This window comes from Schistocerca piceifrons, chromosome 6 (assembly GCF_021461385.2).
Source record: "Schistocerca piceifrons isolate TAMUIC-IGC-003096 chromosome 6, iqSchPice1.1, whole genome shotgun sequence".
Lineage (NCBI taxonomy): Eukaryota > Metazoa > Arthropoda > Insecta > Orthoptera > Acrididae > Schistocerca > Schistocerca piceifrons.
In genome coordinates, this window is record NC_060143.1 from 585,765,687 (window position 1) to 585,788,789 (window position 23,103).

The 23,103-nt window shown below is 39.2% G+C and overlaps 1 protein-coding gene across 2 annotated transcripts in view; it reads right to left on the reverse strand.

Annotated features, from left to right (window-relative positions):
- Window positions 1-1,316: 1,316 nt before the first annotated feature.
- Window positions 1,317-23,103, reverse strand: part of LOC124802862 (HSPB1-associated protein 1) — a 95,377-nt gene continuing 73,590 nt past the window's right edge. The window contains exon 7 of one of the 2 annotated variants that reach the window (XM_047263897.1): window positions 1,317-2,085. In XM_047263897.1, the coding sequence (XP_047119853.1) occupies window positions 1,675-2,085 (411 nt within the window). In that variant the 3' untranslated portion in view covers window positions 1,317-1,674. The remainder of the gene's footprint in view (window positions 2,086-23,103) is intronic. The other variant, XM_047263899.1, reaches the window with a different exon arrangement.

Sequence of the window (23,103 nt, forward strand, 5' to 3'; positions counted from 1 at the left end):
GCTGCTGTCTGCAAATGTACCTGCCCACCCTTTCCCCTTCCCTTCTCCTTTCCTTTTCTGCTCCCTGTTTTTTCCCCCAACACCCCACCACCCGATGCTGCACCTGGCAGTCTCTAGTCCCTGCATGTCTCAGAAGGCAGCTGTCTTCTCTCACCCTATCCGTTCCCTACTATCCCTCCCTCTTCCTCTTCTCCACCTGACTCCAGATTGCTATTCACATGACAGTTGCATTCCTGTCAGAATTGAAGATGGTGGTGGTCGTGTGTGTGTGTGTGTGTGTGTGTGTGTGTGTGTGTGTGTGTGTGTGTGTGTGTGAGGTGTGCTTGCATGTGTGAATGCATGGGCATTTGCTATGCTGGAGAAGGCTTTGGCCAAAAGTTATAATGTGTAACAGTCTTTTTGTTGTGCCTGTCTGCAACTCAACAGGTCATCTTCATAGCGAGAAGCAATCTATCCTTTTCCTAATGTTGCAAAAATATTCAATCAGATTTTGATACAATTTCAAATTAGTGCAGAGATAAGCAACTTGCTTTACATGCACAGAAACATGCAGTTCACAAAATGAAAAAATGCAGAACACTATGGCTACAATATTAATGGGTCTCAATTAGAACCAGTCAACAGATACAAATAACTGGCTATAAATAATGTGTACAGATATGAAAAGAAATGATCAAATACACTCATTTGTAGGCAAGCAGGTGGCTGACTTTGGTTCAATGGCAGGAAACTAGGAAGAAAACCCAGTCAGCCTAGATACAAGACTGCTTAAAAATCACTTGAGTAGCCCCTTTTAGAATACTGCTCAAGTGTGTGGGACACATAACAAGTAGGACTAAAAGGGATATTGAACATATGCAAAGTAAGGGTAGCAAAAATGGTTACATGTTTGTTTTACTAAAGGGGGAGTGTCACAAAAGTGTTGAAACAGCTGAGTTGGTACACTCTAGAAGACAGATGAAAATCATTCCATGAATGTCTACTTACAACATTTCAAGTATCATATTAAGTGAATAATCTAGATATATTCTTCAGCTTCCAACTTAACAGTCACACACAAATCTTGAAGAGACAATTAGAAAAATTACAGCATACACAGAGGCATTTATGCATTGGTTTCTCCCTCACTTCATAGGTGATAGGAATGGGAAGGAACCCTGACATGTGGTATCATGCTGAGAACACTCTGCTATGTCTTTCACAATGGTTTGTTGAGTATGTACGTAGATGTGGAATTACCATAAGGCTTGTAAAATCCTACAATTTATTATAAAAATATGCAAAACACATGTACTTAAAAAAAAAGGAAGAAAGAAACAACAAAACAGTTATACAATGGATATCACACTGAAATCATTGCTCATTTTTCTGACAGACACAGCAGACTCTGCATCTGCTAATTAACAACTAATTTGAAGTGGTAAAATTGCATCTTCACTTATCTGTCTAAGCATTTTAAAGTTTCTATTGAGTGTACATATTATTTAACGAAACATTCTTTACACAATTACATAATTCATTGCAATTAATGGAATACCAAATAACAAATTTAACTGCAGGAAACTCTTACATGGACCAGAAAAAAAGAGGAAATAAAATATGCTGCGAATGGGTTTTGGAAATGGTTGACTGTGTTGCCTTGTACAAAAATATTAATGAGAAGGTCAGTTCCTGTCATCTTAAATTTGTCTGTTTATCTGTTTTCAGAAGTACATCTCTGACTGCTGTGATGACTGTTGGGTGGCAAAATGCATTTAGACACTCTTCTAACAGTGTTCTTTGACAATTCTTCTCAGAGTCCGATTTATCAAAAGGTACGTTTTTACATTTATCAAGCAACAACTGCTGAAAATCTGCTACTGGGCAAGTAGGTACAATATTCAAAGCCGTTTTACTTATGGTGGAGTATATTTTACTTTTGTCTTCTTTTTCTTCTTTGCTTGCTGTAGTGCTCACTAACTTATCAGCAGTAGTGTGTGTGTCAGATGTGGTCACACCTTCAGAGGTTTTATTCTGTGTGTGCCTCTCCAAGCTTATCAGCACTAGCTGAAGAGTATCTTCAAGTGGAGAGACTGGCAAGTCAACCTATAAAAAGAGAAACCACAGAGCAGTCAGCTTCACAGTTCATTTACAGACTGCCACACAGAAATTAAATGTAAAAGTCAACATCTGATAGATTCAGGCTGAACCTGGGTCAGTGAAAATGAGATAGATTTGTGAGTAATTACAAACTTGCCACTAGTACCTGCAGTTCAAATTTTTCACATTATGTTTTTTCAAGAAATTGAAGAATGTAGCAACTTCTGGGTACTGGAGTGACTTTTTTAAAAAAAATTATGCAACAATATTTAACTTGAGGAATAAAATTTAGTTACTTATGGTACATCGTGCAATCTCAAAAAATATATAAAATGAATCTGAACACTCACTTTTGAAGTAGTACAAGAGGAAAAGCACTGTAATATTTTCCAGTAAGCAACTCCACAGCATATGAATCGAGAATGGAGAATCCGTCAAGCATTGAAAAAATGAATACCAATGCCTATAGACACAGTGTAAGCAGTTCCCACAGGGAAGCATTGTTATTTGTTGTTAGACAAGGTGCATTAGGTGTATTTTCTAATGGCTTATATTGTAAGGTTGGGTGTGCAATTATTGGTAGATTGGAATGTTGTGATATATCCGATGAAGTACACTACTGGCCATTAAAATTGCTACACCATGAAGATGATGTGCTACAGATGCAAAATTTAACTGACAGGAAGAAGAAACTGTGATATGCAAATGATTAGCTTTTCAGAGCATTCACACAAGGTTGGCACTGGTGGCAACACCTACAACGTGTTGACATGAGGAAAGTTTCCAACCAATTTCCCATACACAAACAGCAGTTGAGCGGCGTTGCCTGGTGAAACGTTGTTGTGATGCCTCGTGTAAGGAGGAGAAACGCGTACCATCACGTAGCCTATCGCGATTGCGGTTTATCGTATCACGGCATTGCTGCTTGCGTTGGTCGAGATCCAATGATTGTTAGCAGAATATGGAATCGGTGGGTTAAAGAGGGTAATTTGGAACGCCATGCTAGATACCAATGGCATCGTATCACTAGCAGTCAAGATGACAGGCATCTTATCTGCATGGCTGTAACAGATCGTGCAGCCATGTCTCGATCCCTGAGTCAACAGATGGGGACATTTGCAACACAACAACAATCTGCACTACAGTTCGACGACGTTTGCAGTAGCATGGCCTATCAGCTCGGAGACCGTGCCTGCGGTTACCCTTGACGCTTCATCACAGAGAGGAGCGCCTGTGATGGTGTACTCAACAACGAACCTGGGTGCACGAATGGAAAAAAGTCATTTTTTGGGATGAATCCAGGTTCTGTTTACAGCATCATGATGGTTGCATCCGTGTTTGGCGACATCGCAGTGAATGCACATTGGAAGGTGTATTCGTCATCGCCATACTGGCGTATCACCCGGCGTGATGGTATGGGGTGCCATTGGTTACACGTCTAGGTCACCCCTTGTTCGCATTGACGGCACTTTGAACAGCGGACGTTACATTTCAGATGTCTTATGACCCGTGGCTCTACCCTCCATTCGATCCCTGAGAAAACCTACATTTCAGCAGGATAATGCACAACTGCACGTTGCAGGTCCTGTACGGGCCTTTCTGGATACAGAAAATGTTTGACTGCTGCCCTGACCAGCACATTCTCCAGATCTCTCACCAATTGAAAACGTCTGGTCAATGGTGGCCGAGCAACTGGCTCGTCACAATACACCAGTCACTACTCTTGATGAACTGAGGTATCGTACTGAAGCTGCATGGGCAGCTGTACCTGTACACGCCGTCCAAGCTCTGTTTGACTCAATGCCCAGGCGTATCAAGGCCATTATTACGGCCAGAGGTGGTTGTTCTGGGTGCTGATTTTTCAGGATCTATGCACCCAAATTGCATGAAAATGTAATCACATGTCAGTTCTAGTATAATACATTTATCCAATGAATACCCATTTATCATCTGCATTTCTTCTTGGTGTAGCAATTTTAATGGCCAGTAGTGTAATAAGGACAGCAATTAAGTTTTTAGAAGAGCTACACAGGCCTCCTATTACTAATAGTCCAGACCATCACTTTCTTTAAGGTTATGCAGGAACTATCAGTCACCACACAAGGACAGGCAGGAATGTGCGACAGAGATATTCCTAAACATCAACAATGCAATGCTTGGTACATGCAATGGAAAAGCACTTCATACAGAATTTCAAAGATGGAAACCAACACCAAGAGTGCAGACTTTGAGGGTGAAACCAGACAGATTGGAAGGGCTACTACTATGAGAAACAATAATCACTGTAAATGCCACTGATTACATTTCTGAAGGCCTCTTCAGTACTGTTAATTACCACGGAAAAAAAATGTTTCTCCGTGATGAAGGTGGTCTCAGATTCCTTTGTTGTGGTTTCATATGATCAATGTGGAAAGCTGGCAGCAGTGAAAGTGTATGATTAGAAGCTGGATGGAAACAAAGTGCACACATGTGAAGACATGATGGACTTTATAATAGGTCAAGATGAAGACATGGCCAAAATAATAATGATGAGAGATGTAGAGAGACATAACAAAGATATGCCATGGTTAAATTCCCTGCTACTTTCTATGCCCACCATTTAATCACATAACCACATGCAGATACACACAACAAAATGATAGCTTTGGCTAGGCCACAAAGATTTTTTGTACAATGGAAGTTCTAATGGTCAGCCTCAAAGATGAATTAGTGTCACTAAGGTAATTGGAAAACTGAGCAGCAACAGAGCTATGCTGTTGTGATGTGACGTACATTTCATTAATGCAAGCACATCCCTGTGGGAAGAGGATAAACTCTTTCTATAACCATGAGGGTGCTGAAGCACATTAGAGATTGTTAGTTCTTAACATGACTGCCATCATGTGGAGATTTGTTTGACTTTTTCCGGTGTAAAGTCAAGTTCTGGCATGCCAGGCAGGAACATTAGAGCAGAGAGGTCTGTGAAGAAGACGTCAGGAAATGGTATGCTGACCGAGCCCTCTCTAGGATGACGATGCAATGGCTGCACCCTCTACATGAAGAGGACATAAGCACCGCGCCACGTGGCTGTGACCCAGTTCTCTGAGTTCCATAGCAGCGATTTCAAGAATAGCATCAAGACTAGTCAGTTCGCTTCTATTCTGTAGCATTGTCTATACTGAAGAGATTTCTTATTTTGTCTGTCGCCCTTTGCTTGCAACACATCTGTAGTTCACAAAGTTAAGAATTATCATTTCCTTTTGTAATAAACTTCATTAATATGATTTGTTTGAATTGTTGTGTAGCGATCAGAGAAAGCAGGTTTCCTAGGCACCCCATATTCGATGAGTAGGCAAGATACAAGACATAAGAGACCATTATATATAAAAAGAATGACTGTCCACATGCCTGAAGAAATTATGAGTGCAAAATTCCAGGTAAGCATTGTTAACTTGAATAATGCAGAAGTGGAGCTAATGCAAGGTTCAGTCATTGCAACAGCATCTAACATCTACATCTATATTCTGTAAACCACTGTGTAGAACACTGCAGAAGGTACTTCCAGTTGTAGCATTTGTTAGGGTGTTATCTCATACCATTTGCATATAGAGTACATGAAGAATGATTGCTGAAAGACCTTTGTGCACATTGTAATTAAGCTAATCATAGGACTTTCAGGGTTAATTGGTACCTTCATGTGTCTGCCACTTCAGGTTTTTCAACATTTTTGGACATACTCATGTGAGTCATACAACCTTGCCACCCTTCTTTGTACACACTCAAAATCCTCTGTTACAGTTACCAGGTACAGGCCCAACACACTTAAGCACTATTCTTGGATAGTTTGCAGAAGTGTTTTGTAAGCAATATCCTTTGTTGACTAGCTGCTTTTTCTAAGTATTATATGAATGGACCTAAGTCTGCCAGCTTCTTTACCTATGAGTGAATCTGTATAATTGTTTCAATGTGTGTATTCACAATATGTTACATGCTGGTGTTTCTGCAAATTGAGTGTTTTAAATTGTGACTCACTGACATTGTAGCCATTAGATAGCACATTTTTGCATTTTTTTAAGTGCACAATTTACAGTTCTGAACATTTAAAGCTAGTTGTCAATATTTGCACTGGTTTGTTGCCTTCTCAAGATCTGACTGAATACTTGTGCAGCTTGTGTCATATAGCACATCTTAGGTGACAGATATATTGGATGGCAGTTTTGTGGACCATTTCTGCCATCCTTCTTGTAGATGGCCATGAACTGTGCTTTCTTCCAACCAACAAGCATAGTTTTTTGTTCAAGCAATCTAAATTATGGTTAAAAGAAGGGCAAATTCAGTCTTAAATGCTGTATAGAATCTAATTGGGATTCAATCAGACTGCAGTATTGTCCAATTTTGACCATTCCAGATATTCTCAGTGGAATATTCACTAATATATGTATCATTTATCTTTGCAGGGGTGGAAATTTAAAGTGGGACAGTACTTCTGTAACTTTCTGTGTAAAGGAAGATTTGGTAATAGTCTTCAGCATTCCTGTTTTTGCTTTTCAACTCTCACTTTCAGTTTCTGTTTGATCTATGAATGGCTAGATACTAACTTTAGTGCCACTAAAGCGCATAGATGTGACCAGAATTTTGTTGGGGTATTTTGATAAGGTTCTGCTATGGTAATTTAAGAATTCAAGCATTGCCAGTGTATTTCAATTGAAATTTTTCTATCTATAGATCTATGCTTTGCTTTACACTAGTAGTACAGTAACTGCTGTTTCTTTACAGAGACTACATGCCAAAGCCCTCCTCCCATCACATGATGTTCAGCAATATACACATCTGTTCTGTGTACCGTCAACAGTTATGGTTCCTCTAGATGTTCCTTCCCAGAGCTACATGTTGTGTTCCAGTTTGAGATGTGCACCACTGTCTGTATCTAGTTTACTGGACTTTTCAACTATTTTAGTTGCACTTTGTGCTTTGGTAATCATTATTGGTACAACTGCCTCAGGGGTCACTGATACCAGATTTGATGAGGATATCCTTAAAGAGATCCAACTTATTTCCATGATGTGTGGAATTCCAAATTATCTGCTCTGTTAAGTTTTCTGAGAAGCTATTTAGTATTGTTTCACAAGATATCATGCCACACCCTCACCACTTAAAAAACTATAATCATCCCAATTGATTTTAGGATGTTCAAAGTCACCTCCAATGATGAAAGTGTGAAAGGTGAACATAAATAATAGTGAAATGAGGTTTTCTCTGAAGTTTCAAGTCACATCTGGGGTTGAGTCTGGCGTCAATGCAACGATCTAATGATGTGTTTATGCCCACCCTTGATACTGAGTCTCGCAGAAACACTCTCACATGTACCGTCTATTACTACCATGGTGTATTTGAGTTTTGTGTCCACTGTGGCATATACACAACCTCCATTTTCATGAGCCTATCCTTTTTATTGGCCAAAAATGTCAGTGATGTCTATTTCTGAGTTAAGCAATCTTTCTGTACCTAGTAATAAAGTGACCTCCATTGCCTTTTATGTCTGTGTCAATCTCTAACACTTTGTTTTGAATGCTTTGTCATTTGGTCACAAGGATTATATTAGTCTTGCCTGGAGGGAGAGGGGAGGGGGCATTTCTTTGGATCCTGCGCCAACAGTTTCAGTTTAAGACAGCACTCTGAACTCCTTGGTTAGATGGATGGATGCGATACCCTGGGTTATCTCTGGTAAATGTCTCCCCTTGCGCAGAGCCTCCAGATTTATGACACACACAAACAAATACGCAAATGCGTGCATGCACACGGACACATGCACAATAGTTAGCTCTCTCTGTCTGACACAACATCTTTTGATTGCACAGTCTTCAACAGCTTAAGACACTGGCAGATACCATTAGGAGACTCATTTTCTGCTTTTGACACACTACAGAAAAACTGATAGAAAAATAAGCAACACTGACAGTGTTCCTTATACAATATTAGCTGTATTTCCCCAAATGTCACTCACAGTTGATAATATGGTAAGCAGCCATCACTAAATGTGCACTAACACAAAAAGTATTGTGATGTATTAAACCTATACAGCAGCTGGTAGATTTACGCCAACAGTCGTTTAAATTTTTCATTGTTGATGCTTACGCTTTGGCTGTTGTTTGTATGAATATTTCAGTTAAGAAGCCTCCTTCAGTCATTTTAATATATTATTTATTGCATTATGCATTTCAAAGCCTGTGGCTTCATCATCGGCTACGTTTTGGCTGTAGCTACATGTTCATTCTGCCAAAGAATGAGTCAATTAGATGAAGGATAATATTAAAGAAAATCTGCTACCAGCCACTTCTGAAGATGATGATGTTTGGTTTGTGGGACGCTCAACTGTGCGGTCATCAGTGCCCATACAAAATCCCAATTTTTTCACAGTCCAATATAGCCACTGTAATGAATAATGATGATGATCAAATGATGAGGACAACACAAACTCCCAGTCCCCGGGCAAAGAAAATCCCCAACCCAGCCAGGAATTGAACCCGGGACCCCATGATCCAAAGGCAGCAATGCTAGCCACTACACCCCCCAGTCACTTCTGAAGGTAGCTTATTTAAAACATTTCAGACTTATGCCCATACTCCAGTGAATACATTAAGTTTTGTCTTTTATTCATGTGTTAGTGATCACTGTGCACAAGAAAAACAGAGACAGATGTAAAATGATGATGGAAGTAATGTGTAGAGGATGATGGTTGATTTGGAGGTGAAATATAATTTTCTGCTTTGATCAGAGCACCACTACCCATCAACACCTATCCTACCACCAGTGGCCTCCATGTCAATCCTTCATAGCATCCAGACCCTCAATTGCCGACCTTTTCCTGCAGTAATACCCTTCCCAACTCCTTCCCAACATATAACAATATCCAAATCTAAACAGACTCAAAACACTTGTGAGCTTAGCCACCAAAAACTTCAATCCTGCAGAAATTTTAGTCCTATCCAAAGGCCTCACCTTCAGCCCCACACCCAAGTTCAACCGTGCTGGACTCATCAAAGACCTACTCTCCGTCTCCTGATCCCCACAGTGGAAACACTTTTTTAGCTACCAATCCCTCCTACCAAAACCAATCCAATCCCTCCTACCATAGCCAATCCAATCTCAACACTGAATCTTGCCTCTTCCAGTACATACATACAACCAACTGTGACTCTCCTCCTCTACCACCTAACCACTGTCTAGTTACCTTCTAGGAATTCCTTACCTGCAACTACACCTCATAATCATAATCATCATCATCATCATCATCATCCTTCCCCAAGTCCATTACCTCTCAATGGAAGAAAGAAATGCATCCACAACCTCGAGACTGATCCTGCAGACAAGGTTCTGCAAGTCATGATGAATACAGCAACTACCTGACAGAAGGCATCCACCAATTATCTGGCTCTTCCCACCACAGGCCCCTGCCCTAGAGACCCCATCCCAGAAGTCTAGCATTCCAGAATCCTTCCCCCGAACCCACCTCCCTCCTCCCTTGAATGATTGCTCACACACTAACCTTATACATGCTTCCCAAAATCCATACATCCAACAATCATGGATGCCCCATTCTATCTGGTTTCTGTAAGCCCATTGAAAAACTCTCCATTCTTGTTAACCAACACCTCCAGCCTCCCATATTAAACATACGAACTACTACCTTGAGAGACTCTTGACTATCCCCACTGCATTATCACGTGGATTCCTACTAGTCACTGTTGATGCCATCTCCCTCTAAACCAACATTCCCCATGCCCATGGCATTGTTGCTATTGAACACTACCTCTCTCTCAATGTCCTTCCAATCCCAAAATCACTATCTCATTATTCATACACCTAATTGTCTCCTCACACATAACTATTTCTCATTTGAGGAAAAGATACACTTGAAAAGAAGAAGAAGAAGATGAAATAAAAAGAAAAGGAAAGAAAAGAAAAGGTGACACATCATGAAGGATTTCTGGATGGGATGGAACTTGGAGGAAGTGATGTACATCTACAGACTAACAAATGATTATAGTTTCAGAAAAACTGGATAATTTAATCAAGAGGAAGAGCTTCACAAATTGTGGAAGTCAATAACACATTGGTTCACCCCTGATCATCATGCAAGTAATTATTCGGCTTGGCACGGATTGATAGAGTTGTTGAATGTTCTTCTAAGGGATATCGTACCAAATTCTGTCCAGTTGGCATGTTAGATCATAAAAATCCTGAGCTGGGCCCTCAGCCCTCCCCTTAATGCTCCAAACATTCTCAATTGGAGAGAGATCTGGCGAACCTTGCTGGCCAAGGTAGGGTTTGGTACATATAAATACAAGCAGTAGAAGCCCTCACTATGTGTGAGCAGGCATATCTTGCTGAAATGTAAGCTGAGGGTAGCTTGCCATGTAGGACAACGAAATGGTGTGTACAATATTGTTGACACTCGACTGTGCTGTAAGGGTGTCATTGATGACAATCAAAAAGGTCCTACTATGGAATAAAATGGTACCCCAGATTAATGCACCTGGCTGTTGGGCCATATGGTCTGTGACAATCAGGTTGGTATACCATCACTGTCACTGCCCTGGGTGTCTCTAGATGTGTCTTTGGTCTCGAATCTCATTGACTGGAATAGAATTCCCTTCAGTGATGAGTCCCGCTTTGAACTGGACCCCAATGATCAGCCAGATAAAGCCCACCTACCGTACACATGGTGAGAGTTTCTACTGCTTGTCTCCATGCTTGCCAAATGCCACCTTGGCCAAAATGGGCACTGGGTCTCACCACAATTGAGAATGTTTGGAGCATTATGGGTTGTACCCTTCAACCAACTCAGGATTTTGATGATCTAACATGTCAATTGTACAGAGTCTGGCATTATATCCTTCAGGAAGACATCTAACAACTCTATCAATCAATGCCAAGCCTAATAACTGCTTGCATAAGGGCCAGAAGGTGCCCAATGTGTTGCGAAACTCTTTCTCTTGAATAAATCATCCAATGTTTCCGAAACTGTAATCATTTGTTTGTCTGTACGTGTACATCAAGTCTACTGACTTCTATTATTTTTTGGTAATTCCTGATTCCTTCAAGGTGTGTCCTCCTACCCCACCCCTTACAGTGCACGAGCCTGTTCAAAAAATTCTGGAACTTTGCCCACAAAATTTTTCTATGCTTACCTTTTACTTATTGTGCAACGTTTCATTTGAAATACTCTCTTCCACAATTGATACACTGCTCCCAATGCCATTTCCACATTCGGAAGCAGTATTGGTACACCTCTTGCCCTATCTGTGAATTTTCTTTTATCTCATCTATTGTTGCAAATCTTTGTCCTTTTGATGGGGATTTCAACTTTGGGAATAAAAAAAAAGTCCATATGGGCCAGGTCTGGAGAGTATGTAGGATGAGGCAGCACAGTGATTTTGTTAGTCATGCACCAACAGGGAAGAACGTGCAGGTGTGTTATTGTGATGCAAGAGCCATGAATTTTCTCACCACATTTCAGGCTATTTCCTTCTCATATTTTCTCGCAGGCATCACAACACATCCTGATGGTACTACTGATTAACAGTTTGTTCCTGTCGCACAAATTTGTGATGAACTAATCCTTCAAAGTCAGAGTAAACTATGAGCATGGCTTTGACATTTGCCTGACTTGAGCAGCTTTTTTTGGTCTTGGAGAACCTTTCCCGACCCACAGTGAAGACTGAACCACGGTCTCAACATAATAACCGTAGGCCCACATCTCATCACCAGTTATGATTCTCTTAAGGAACATCTTCTTCTCATTTGAGTGATCTAAAAGTTCTTCACAGATTGTGAGGCAAAGGTCTGTCCAGTCTTGACTCATGAGCTGTGGGATGAACTTGACAGCAACACAATGCATTCCAAGATGTTGTATCAGGATTTCACAACATGATCCAATTGAAATGTTACATTCTTCTGCAATCTCTTGGACATTCAGTGTTCCATTGGCATGCACAGTTCTGTTGACGTTCTTGACATGAGCATCATTGGTACACATTGATGGGCCATTTTTAAACTGTGTGTAACATATGTGACACCGAGTATGGCTTTAGCATTCATCACCATCTGTCTCTGTAAGGGTTTTCTTGAGTTTCACACAAAATTCAACTCAATATAGCACTGAACAATAACTAACTGACATACAATAATGAAACTTTCAGCTGTTACATTTTAAACACAGGTGAGTGCAGGGACGCCAATGGCAGAAGTACTTAACCTTCAATAACAAAAACTACCAACAGAAAGAAGGCTCTGCAATGGGTAACACTTTGTGTAGTCTCCTATCGCATATTTCTATAAATCGCTTAGTTAACAAATTTTTAAAGGGTAAAAGCAAACTGACAGAAAAAGTAATTTACTATAAAAGATATGTTGTTGATACTGACCTATGTTCAATGACATCGTAAATGACATAGACTGTCTACCAGCTGAATTCAGCTCTCACCATACAAACACAAACTTTACAGTACAATATTAAGTGAATCAGTCTATAAATTTCCTCGATCTGACAGACAGGAATGAATACAAGCATGATTTTGCCATGTACAGGAAACCAACAGCCACAGACCTTCTACCCCCATCTAATGAGGACCTTACCTTTTCTGCAAATGCACTTATGCTGTTTATAGAATTTTTCTGTTTCTACAAAGCACATTGACTTTTACAAATAATAATGTTTTTTGTAACAAAATTTTCAATTTTTCTGGCCACAATCTTTCCAATTACTCTAGAGAACACTAGTGGAAGTGATACAGGACAGCAATTTGCCTTATCTTCTGTTGAGTCCTTTTTGCAGAAATTAATAGGAGGTATACAGAATTATTACCTTATTTCATTCTTCTCAGTGCTCTCTAAAAGCTGGGCACGCAAGTGGATTTTTGTGACAGGCCAGAACCGCAGGCCATTTCCGTGGACACTGTTGATGAATCTGGTCTGTCATTTTCCAGTATCATGCTGGCCCTACCCGTTGGACCTATTCTCTGAATCACGCCCGGAGGCTGGATCCATTTGTGTGTGCAGTAAATCAGTGAACTTTCTTGATTTTTCAGTAAACTCAGGACTATAGTGCATGCTTAACAGGTCAGAGGTCCAGGCAACAGATTTCAGTACTCGAGACAACATCCAACAGAAAGTATATTGTACAGTGTGAAATATTTAGCAATTATTTTATGGCAGTTACATTTTTGGATTTTGAAACTTGTTTATATCATCAACAGGAAGTTATTATGGATGGTAGCAGGAAGAAAAGTTGCTGTGATTTGTGTGCTATGTACTTGACAGTAAAAAAGCACAGAATAATCAAAAGATGGATTGCCAAAAGGCAATCTTCCAGGCATATGGATCTGACTCAGAAACATGGGCACTCCTCTGAGAATCAGAAGATGTGATATGCTAGGAAAAGGCCATTCTCAACCCTTTCGTAAAGTACAGTAATTCTTAATAACTGCAAAACAATGGTTGTAGCACAGTTATGGGTAACACAACAATGAACTTAGTACAAGCAACTCTTTGTTGACACTCCCCACTCAGAGACGTATCAATGTGATCCTGTGACCTTGGCAGAACTACTAAGGCTTCACCCCCTTCCTGAAAAGCAATTTTTCTGCAATATTTCAATGTTTACTACATACATTTAGGAAATTTTGTAATTTGTAAGGTAGGTTGATTAAAAATGAAGTTTTATTGAAAAAATATTTCTTAAATCAGCTATAGAGATGAAACGATACAGATAGTCATATCATAGGTGCAACCACAATGAAGGACTGTCTGTGAAGATGTCTGTGAAGAGGACAGATTATGCTGTACCTCATGAAAAGGGGCAGCAGCTTTTTCAGTAGTTGCTGGATGACTGACTGACCTGGCCTTGTAGCATCAACCAACATGGCATGCTGGAACTGCGAAAGGCTGAAACCAAGGGGAAACTACTGTTGTGACTTTTTTTTCTCAAAGGTGTTCTGCTGTACTGAACAGTTAAATGAAAATGGTGTCCTCTCAGGTAAAATACTCTAGAGGTAAAGTAGTCTCCCACTTGCATCTCTGGATGGGGACTACTCAGGTGGATGTTGTCATCAGGGAAAACAAAACTGGCATTCTATGGGTCACAGCATGGTATGTTAGGTATCTCAATATGGTAGATAGCTTAGAGAATTTAAAAAGGTAAATGGATAGATGGATGTTAGATGTAGAGGGAGTTAGTGAACTGCAATAGCAGGAAGAATGTGATTTGTGGTCAGGTCAGTATCAGGTTGTCAACACAAAATCAGATGTACATAATGCAGGTTTAGGTCTCATAATGAGTAACATGATAAGAATGCAGGTACACTACTATGAACAGCATAATGAATGCATTATTGTAGCAAAGATAGACACAAAACCAACTGCCACCACAGAAGTACTACTTTACATGCCTACTAGCTCCACAGATGACGATGAGAGTGATAGAATATATGATGGGGTGAAGGACAGTGTTTAGATAGCTGTGATGAAAAGGAAGACATGGAAAATACTAACATAACATGGACTTGGGGAAAGTAATGGAAAAGGTTGCTGCCTGACAGAATATTGCAAAGGATATAACTGAAACATTGCCTATACTTGATTTAAGGATCATGTAAGAAGACAGTATATGTGGACGAGACCTAAGGACACTGAAAGGTTTCAGAGTGATTATGTAATGGTAAGATAGATATTTCATTCCAAGGAGCATATGTGGACACCGACCATAATTTATTGGTTATGAACTGTAGGTTAAAAGAGAAAAATTGCAAAAAGACAGGAAACTAAGGAGATGGGACCTGGATAACTAAAATAACCACAGGTTGTTTAGAGTTTCAAAAGGAGCATTAGACAATGTTTGGCTAAAATAGGGGAAAGGAATACAATAGAAAATGAATGGATTGCTTTCAGGGGTGAAACAGGGACAGCAGCAGAGGATCACATAGGTAAAAAGATGAGACCTATTACAAATCTTTTGTATGTCACATACTAAACTAACATAAACTAACTTATGCTATGAACAAAACACACACACACACACACACACACACACACACACACACACACGAATGCCCAAGGGAGGACTCGAACCTCTGGCGGGAGGGGGCATGCAATTGGTGACATGATGCCTCTAACTGCGTGGCTGTTCCACACAGCAAATTTGCTAGATGCAGATCTTGGTGAAGAACAGTTTTGGCCCAGAGAAATATAGGAACATATGTGGAAATAATGACCCTACATGTCCTAGAAAACATGTTAATGAACGGCAAACTTATGTTTACAGCATGTGCAGATTTAGAGAAAGCTTTTGACAATGAGGACTGGACTACACTCTTTGAATTTTTAATGGCAACAGCGATAAAATACAGGGATTAAAAAGTTATTTATAGCTTCTAGAGAAACCACACTGCAATTATAAGACTCAAAGAAATTACAGGGAAGCAGTCGAGGAGAAAGTGAGACAAAGATATGGCCTATCCCCAACACCATTCAATCTCTAATTGAGCATGCTATGAAGAAAACAAAAGGGAAATTTTGATAGGGAATTACATTTCAGGAAGAAGACATAAGAACTTTGCAATTCACCGATGAAATTGTAATTCTGTCAGTGACTGCTAACAATGTGGGATATTGTCTCAAAAACAGGTAATGAGAAGAATGTCAGAAACTGTAAAACAAGGGTAATGGAATGAAGAGTTGGTAAATTAGATGATGCTGAGGATGTTAGATTGTGAGATTAAATGCTGAACGCAGTGGATGAATTTTGTTAATTGGACCAAAAAAAACCTGATAATGGCCGAAGTACGGAAGAAATAAAATGTAGACTGGCAATAGCCTGAAAAGTTGTTCTGAAAAAGTACAATGTGTGAACATTTAATATAACCCAAAGCGTTAGAAAATCTTTTCTGGAGGTATTTGTCTGGAATGTAGCCTACTATGGCACTGAAATGTGGATGAAAGGCAATTCAAGCAGGAAGAGAACAAAAGATTTTGAAATGATGTGCTGCATAAGAATACTGAAGATCAGATGGGTAGATGGAGCAACAAATAAACCAAAATGGGGCAAAAAGAAATTTAGGCATAACTAGACTAAAAAACATCCTGAAGGTTGGTCGGTTTGGGGAAGGAGACCAGACAGCGTGGTCATCGGTCAAACATCCTGAAGCATCAAGTTTTTATTTGCTCCTAATAAATATTGATACTGCATAATTATTAATTGGAAATAAGAAAGGGCTATAAATAAGGACTGAGAACATATTTTTTTACTAGAAATTAAGTTTTTATTATAAGTTCAGTTTCCATTTCCTTACCTTGAGTGAAGAAAATTCAGTGGATAAGTCACAGAAGTGAAATCCAGCAACTGTGTCATAGTCTGCTGACAAGATAGCTGAATTTGACAGTCTGCTTCACCTATATTCCAGCTCAAGTAATTTTTTTATCGTCTTTAAATTGCTAAAACTGTGTTGAAAAGGTACTGCACTGGAATTTTTATTAATTTCCTAGAAGCTATTTTAATGGTGTACCCCATACTCTAAAGAAACTCTTCAAAGTATGTTCTTTCTACTAGAATTTGATAGTCAATGACAATGACAGCATTGTCATCAGCATCAGAGCAATTCATGTCAACCACTATTTACAATACTAACCGTTCCTCCTCTGCAGTTATGAACTTTGGTTTTTCTTTACAATAACCACTATACCCTTGAAATTTTACCATTTCAAGCATTATTATAGCACTCATCACAAAGAAAATTTCAAACTTCCACCACAATATTAAAATATTATGCTCACACAACCACTATATATGGGACTAAGGATTTATAATACACTAGAATGCATTACACATGGAGCTTGGGTTACGGAAGCAATGGCTGTACAAGCATTTAGCAGATGCAACCTTTCAGTAGATAAGTGCCACTATTTCACAGAAGAATATATGGATGAAAAAGTCACAATTTAAACAAAAATAAATAAATAAATAAATAAATAAATAAATAATATAATAAAATAAAAAAAATAAAAGCATTTTTCTGTACACTTGAAAATGATATTGTAGTACTTGTAGTGGTATAAATGCCTATAAAAAAATTAGAGCTTTTCAAAGTTATTTATTAAAGTCATTACATTTCACTGTAATTTTGACTCACTACTGTACAACAAATAACTATTTTCTGTAATCCTACTAAGGCCTTTGACTGCATAGATAATAAAATTATGCTAAGGAAACTGAAATGGTATGAAACTAAAGGTCTTCTCCTTGCACGGATGAGTCATATCTTAACAAGAGAAAATAGGGGGTCCTAATAGCAAATGGCACAGTAGCATAGCTGACAACCTTGAGGATGGGCTGCCAGAAATAAAATAACAAGTATGGCTGATGGAGGGAACCTCCCCTGGAAAATCTTAAAAATTATAAGCCTGATTTAGGCCTTTAAAAGCTAGATTTCAGACAGTTTCTGGCCCAAAATAAAGAACATTTTCCAGGAATAAAAAAACTGTAAGTAAAACAAATCAGCATTATCATTTGTGTCAGACTTGTCTTCATGAAACTGTTAACAATTGCTGATGGAACAAAAAAAGTTTAATTTCTTGCATTTTTGACAAACAATTTAAAAAATACTTAGCAGCTAACACTTTACACATAGCGTTTTTGAATTCTAAAATGATGGATAACACTACTGAACAATCTTCCACAAAATTACCAGAAATTTCAGAGTCTATAATAATGTATTTATGGCACATTTAAAAAAAAAATTAAAGGAGAGGCAGCCATTATTATAGCAGTGTCAGTATGGAGTGTATTATTAAGTATGGATAAATAGGTGAACTGCACATCTTGAGACATCACGTGGCTAGAACAACTACAACAGCTTACAGAGAACTGCCTTGAACCTTGTGATGTCACTTGGTCCAAAAACAGTTTTATTCTTATCCTTTAAGCTGACACGTGCAGAACAAAAACTTTTCATCATCATTCAGAGTAATTATCTTAGTAAGCTGAAGTGACAGAATCATTTGTAGGCAGGTTTACTATGTACTCATGAAGAAAATCATTACAGCAAAATGTAAACAGCATCTGTCCAGATTTTTTTTTAGAGCATCAAATTGTGAAATTCTATTTCTGCAAATTTTTTTAGTAACTTCTAATTATGATGATGAATGCATAATAATAATTGCACAGAATCTGTAATAGTTGGGAACAATGCAACTGAAAGAGTGGGAAGCATTAACATGTTGACTGCTGTTGGGCCACCAGTGGCCACATCAGAACCATGTGTCTTATGCTGTTTGCCTTGCCCAGCCTGGTAGTGAAACATCCACCGTGAAACATATGGCAGTCTACATGTTAAATATGGCATGCTGCAAGGTTCAGTGCTTGGCTTGCTTCTGTTCTTGGGCTATGTAAATTATTTCCTGGAAATATCGAAGGACTCTTCAAAAACTGTAATGTTTGCTGATGACACAAGTATATTGATAAAAGGTCATACCTGACACACACAGGGGAATAATGGAACAGGTTTACAACTAGTTCATAGCCAACAGCATAACCCTTTATCTTTCAAAAAATTGTATGATGTACTCCCAAAGAAATGAAAATAAGTTACACATACCAGAAATGGAAATTAATGGGTATACACTGTATGAGTCTCCATATGTGAAGTTTCTGATTATCCAGATGAATAATAAACTGAGGTGGCATGATCATGTGGATGAGTGAACTAAAAGGCTCAGTTTGACCTGCACTATACTTAGAAATCTATCTCACTGTATCATCCTGGATAAAAGATTACTGTAACACTTTGCATACACTTGCTTGCAATTAATGACAACAGTGGATGAGTTCACAGATACAATCAATATAAAAATAATTTCCATAATGACTGTGGATCCCTCTCTCGGGCTCAGAAAGGAGTGTTATATTCTGGTGCAAAGATCTATAGTAGGTCATTTGTGAACACCATGCAAGAAACTGAAAATTCCTATCTGAATACTTTGACTCAGGAATTAAAATTCAGCCTAACTCTACCATTTCAACAAAAATAAACAATTTTTGAAAATGTAAGTGGATAGATAAAAGATCTACTCACCAAGTGCTGGCACAAGAAAAGATATAAGGGTTAAGTAAACATGCAATCTTTCAGGGCCAGTAGCATCTTCTTCTGGCAGAAGGATTGAAGGGGGAAGGAAGAAGGATGAAGAAAAATGACTGGCAAGGTTTACGAAATGGGGAGAGTTAAGAAGTCACAAATAACCCTACGTCAGGGGAGACTTATTGGATGGGATGAGAATGAAAGACTGACTGTTGGGAACTACATGGGACACAATTTAAAAAAAAAAGGTGAGAAGTTAAAGGTGGAAGATAGGGCCATAAGAAAGGCAGAGATTATTGACAAGAAATCAGCATGAGAGTTAACCCTATCAGAAAACTAAGTAAATTGTTTGTGGTACATGTAGGGGAGAACAGAAAGATCAGGAAAAAACAGCTAAAAACATTAAAAGGGAGTGAAGAAAGGAACAGTTCCTGACAAGAAATGTAGAGACTGAAGAAAATTAACATTAAGTATGGATGGACGGGTGGCGAGAACCAAGGACATGTTGTAGTGACAGTTCCCATCTACAGAGTTCTGAGAAACTGGTGTCTGGGGGAAGAATCCAGATGGCAAGTGAGGTGAAATACGTATCAAGGTCATCACTGTCATCGCAAGAGGGTATTGCATGTTGCCAGTATACACCTGCTGTTTATGCCCTCTCATCCTAACTGATAACTTGGTGGTAGTCGTACCAATGCAGAAGGCCAAATAGTGTTTACATAACAGATGGAGCACGACATGTGTTGTTTCAAAGGTGGCTCTCCCTTTGATAGTATGCCTTGCCACTTATGGGGCTGATATAGATAGTGGTTGGAGGGTGAATAGGCCAAGTCTTAGAGCGGGAATGATCACGGGGTAGGAGCCTGACGATAGGGAAATGGGCACAGAAGGAGCATTGGGTCTGAGCAGAATATTGCTGAGATTTTTTTTTTGGGGGGGGGGGGGGGGGCACTAAAAAGCTATTCTGTGTGTGGTGGGCAAAATATCAGACACTAATTTCAGGACATTATTTTAAAAAGTAATGGCCTTGTTGAAGTAGATCATTAATACATTCAAGACCAGGATAGTACTGAGTGATGAGAGCTGTACTCCCAAGTTGTTTTTTGGAGAGATAAACAGTACCAGGACTGGATGTGACAGCCCTGGAAATCTCCACTTGTACTAGCCTGGTGGGGTAACTACGTCCAGTGAAGGTTGAGGTGAGAATGGTGGTGTATTGCTGAATAGAGTCTGCATCTGAGCAAATATGTTTGCTTCAACTGTCAATGCTGTACAGGAGGGATCGTTTGAAATGGAAAGGATGACAACAATCAAAACATAGGTACAGTTGCTTCTTGGTAGTTTTGATGAGAATGGAAGTGTGTAGCTGATGTTTGGTGGTGGTGCATGGTGGTGGACAAAATGTCAGACAGAATTTTTGTACTGGATGGATCTTGACTTTTCAAGCACACAGATAGTGGTCTATGGTAAGTTACATAAATGCTTTGTTTTAAGTATTAGATAAAAATAAGAGTGGAATAGTGTGGGACAAGCAACAATGTTATTTTTAAAAGTATCTGTTTGTCTCTACATATACCAAGTAATGTAGAAGCAATAATCATACTTATCACTATGATTAAACTAGCAGAAATCATACTTTGTTGTTAGTATACTGTACACAAGTAGCCAGCTGTGGTCACTCCTGCCTGTTGATGTCTGACTTGATTCATACCACATCACTGAAGGCTCTCTTTTGTGATGCAACTGACAGAACACCATGAGTGAATGGATATAAGTGATACTGCAACAGTGCCTATAAACTAATGTCACATTTTTTGTTCTTTTGTATTTTCTTTTCATCAATTTACTTTTTTTCTATGAAAAAGGGCACTTATGATTCTTTTTCAGCTTGACCTCGGTTCTGTATAACAAATCAGTGATTTGTAAACTGTACTTTTGGAGTCACAGAAATTATGCATTAATTTACATATAGACAGCTCAAGTAACAAACAACGGCCACTCAAAAAAACTGTCTCAAAATCTAGAACACATGCAAAGACAAAGTACACACTGGAAACAACAAAATAAGCAAATAAATATGTTACCATTAAATTGATAAATAAATAAAAATTTACATGTGTTAAAATCTCCTTTGCCAAAAATAACAAACTACGTCATTGCTTATGATACACTGGAGGCCTCACAACTCCTATAACCGAACGCAGTGGAATCTACAAATTAAGCTCTATTGACTGCATTTCATTCTACATTTGAAAAACTCATTAAAACTCCACCGTAGCAAGCCACATGTACAACAGCAGACTTACAATGAGAGACCTAACAACCTCATTGTCCTACACATTGAAAATGACAGGAGAAATTGAGATTTATGAGAAGAAAGGGAAATACGGTTCTGGAAGGTGAAATTCAATGATCAAATACTCAAGGAACAAAGACTTTTGACTACAGCAAAAACTGCAGTATTTATGAATGATGTACCTTCGCTCATGATGCATGCGATTTCAGAGGTCGTGCGTCCATACATTTCACAGACCTGCTTATGGAGGCCACATGGGTCGTCGACCCCTTGGTGTGCTCTGGTGAGTCGCCAAAGAAACATTATTATTTAAGTGACTGCAAACGAGTGCTCAATCTATTCTGCAACCTGTGTATCTTACGTGTTACTCTATAAAGTACTATGTTACATAAATTGTGTTTTTTCTTGTTGCAACAAACTTGGCAGTGAGTGAGGGCTACATCTTCTCAGCGTGTTAGCGTCAGTGCTAAGTCACCTCACAAACATCTCAGTGGAAGAAATACTCCAACATATCACAGCCCAGCAGCAAGTTTTTGCAGGACAAAAGCAGGCTCTCACCAACACTCACAATCAAGTGACATCTGCTTGTTCGCAGCACGTTACTCTTCTGTCAGCGCAAACACCACTGCCATTTCCTGCATATGATTAATCTACTAAAGACTGGGACTCCTACAAGACACAGTTACACCAACATTTTCAGGATTTTTGCATGAGCAATGCAAACCTTTTTAGGGTTTTTTCCTTTCCTGGCTTTTGCTGCATGTGTATCGGTTGTTGTTGTGACAACCTGCACCTTTGCAAGAACTGGGCTGCTTATCATTTGATGAAATGTGCAAGCTTCTCTCAACTTACCATAGTCATTGCGATGTGTAGAATTTCACTGTTGTTAGAAATGACCAAACCAATCTTACAAAGCCAGGGCTGCAGAATAATGTGGGCTCAGCTGTTATCATAAATTTATCACTAGTACCCATCACAAATCCTACACTCAACACACGGTGCCACATATTATTATTTGTCTGGCACCCGATAGGGTAGTCCATGAAGAAGCACTTCAGCATGAGAATCTGATGCTTATGGCTGTGCTCAATATAGCACAGTCCTTTCAAGTGTCACAAGCCGCAGGATATAAGGTTGCTGCATGGGGAGAGGTGTCTGAAGTTCCTCAGTCAACAAGAGTTGACTTGTGTAGCATGCAGCAGCATTAATTACAGCCTTAGCACCAACACAGCATCACAACACCTGCTGCATGCCCCCCTTCTGTCTCGCCCATACTGCTTCATCCAACATGAGGGTACTGCATGCCCTATGCATTGTGATGTTTGCAACAAGTGTCAAATACAAGGCCACATTGCATCAGTGTGTAACTCCTCTTCAAACGTGGCACACACAGTAGTACAGATGGGCGTAAACTGTATCTCTACAATGACTGTCTCCCCAAACACACTGTTTATTGACTTGTGTGTGTTTAATAAACCGCTAAAAATGCAAGTGGACACAGAAGCTGCACTAACTTTAGTAAATGCAGAAACATACATGGACTTGGGCTGCCCTCCCCTTACAGTCTTGACAGAAGTTGGTTAGCTACAATAAACAGCAGATGTTGATCCTAGGTCAGTT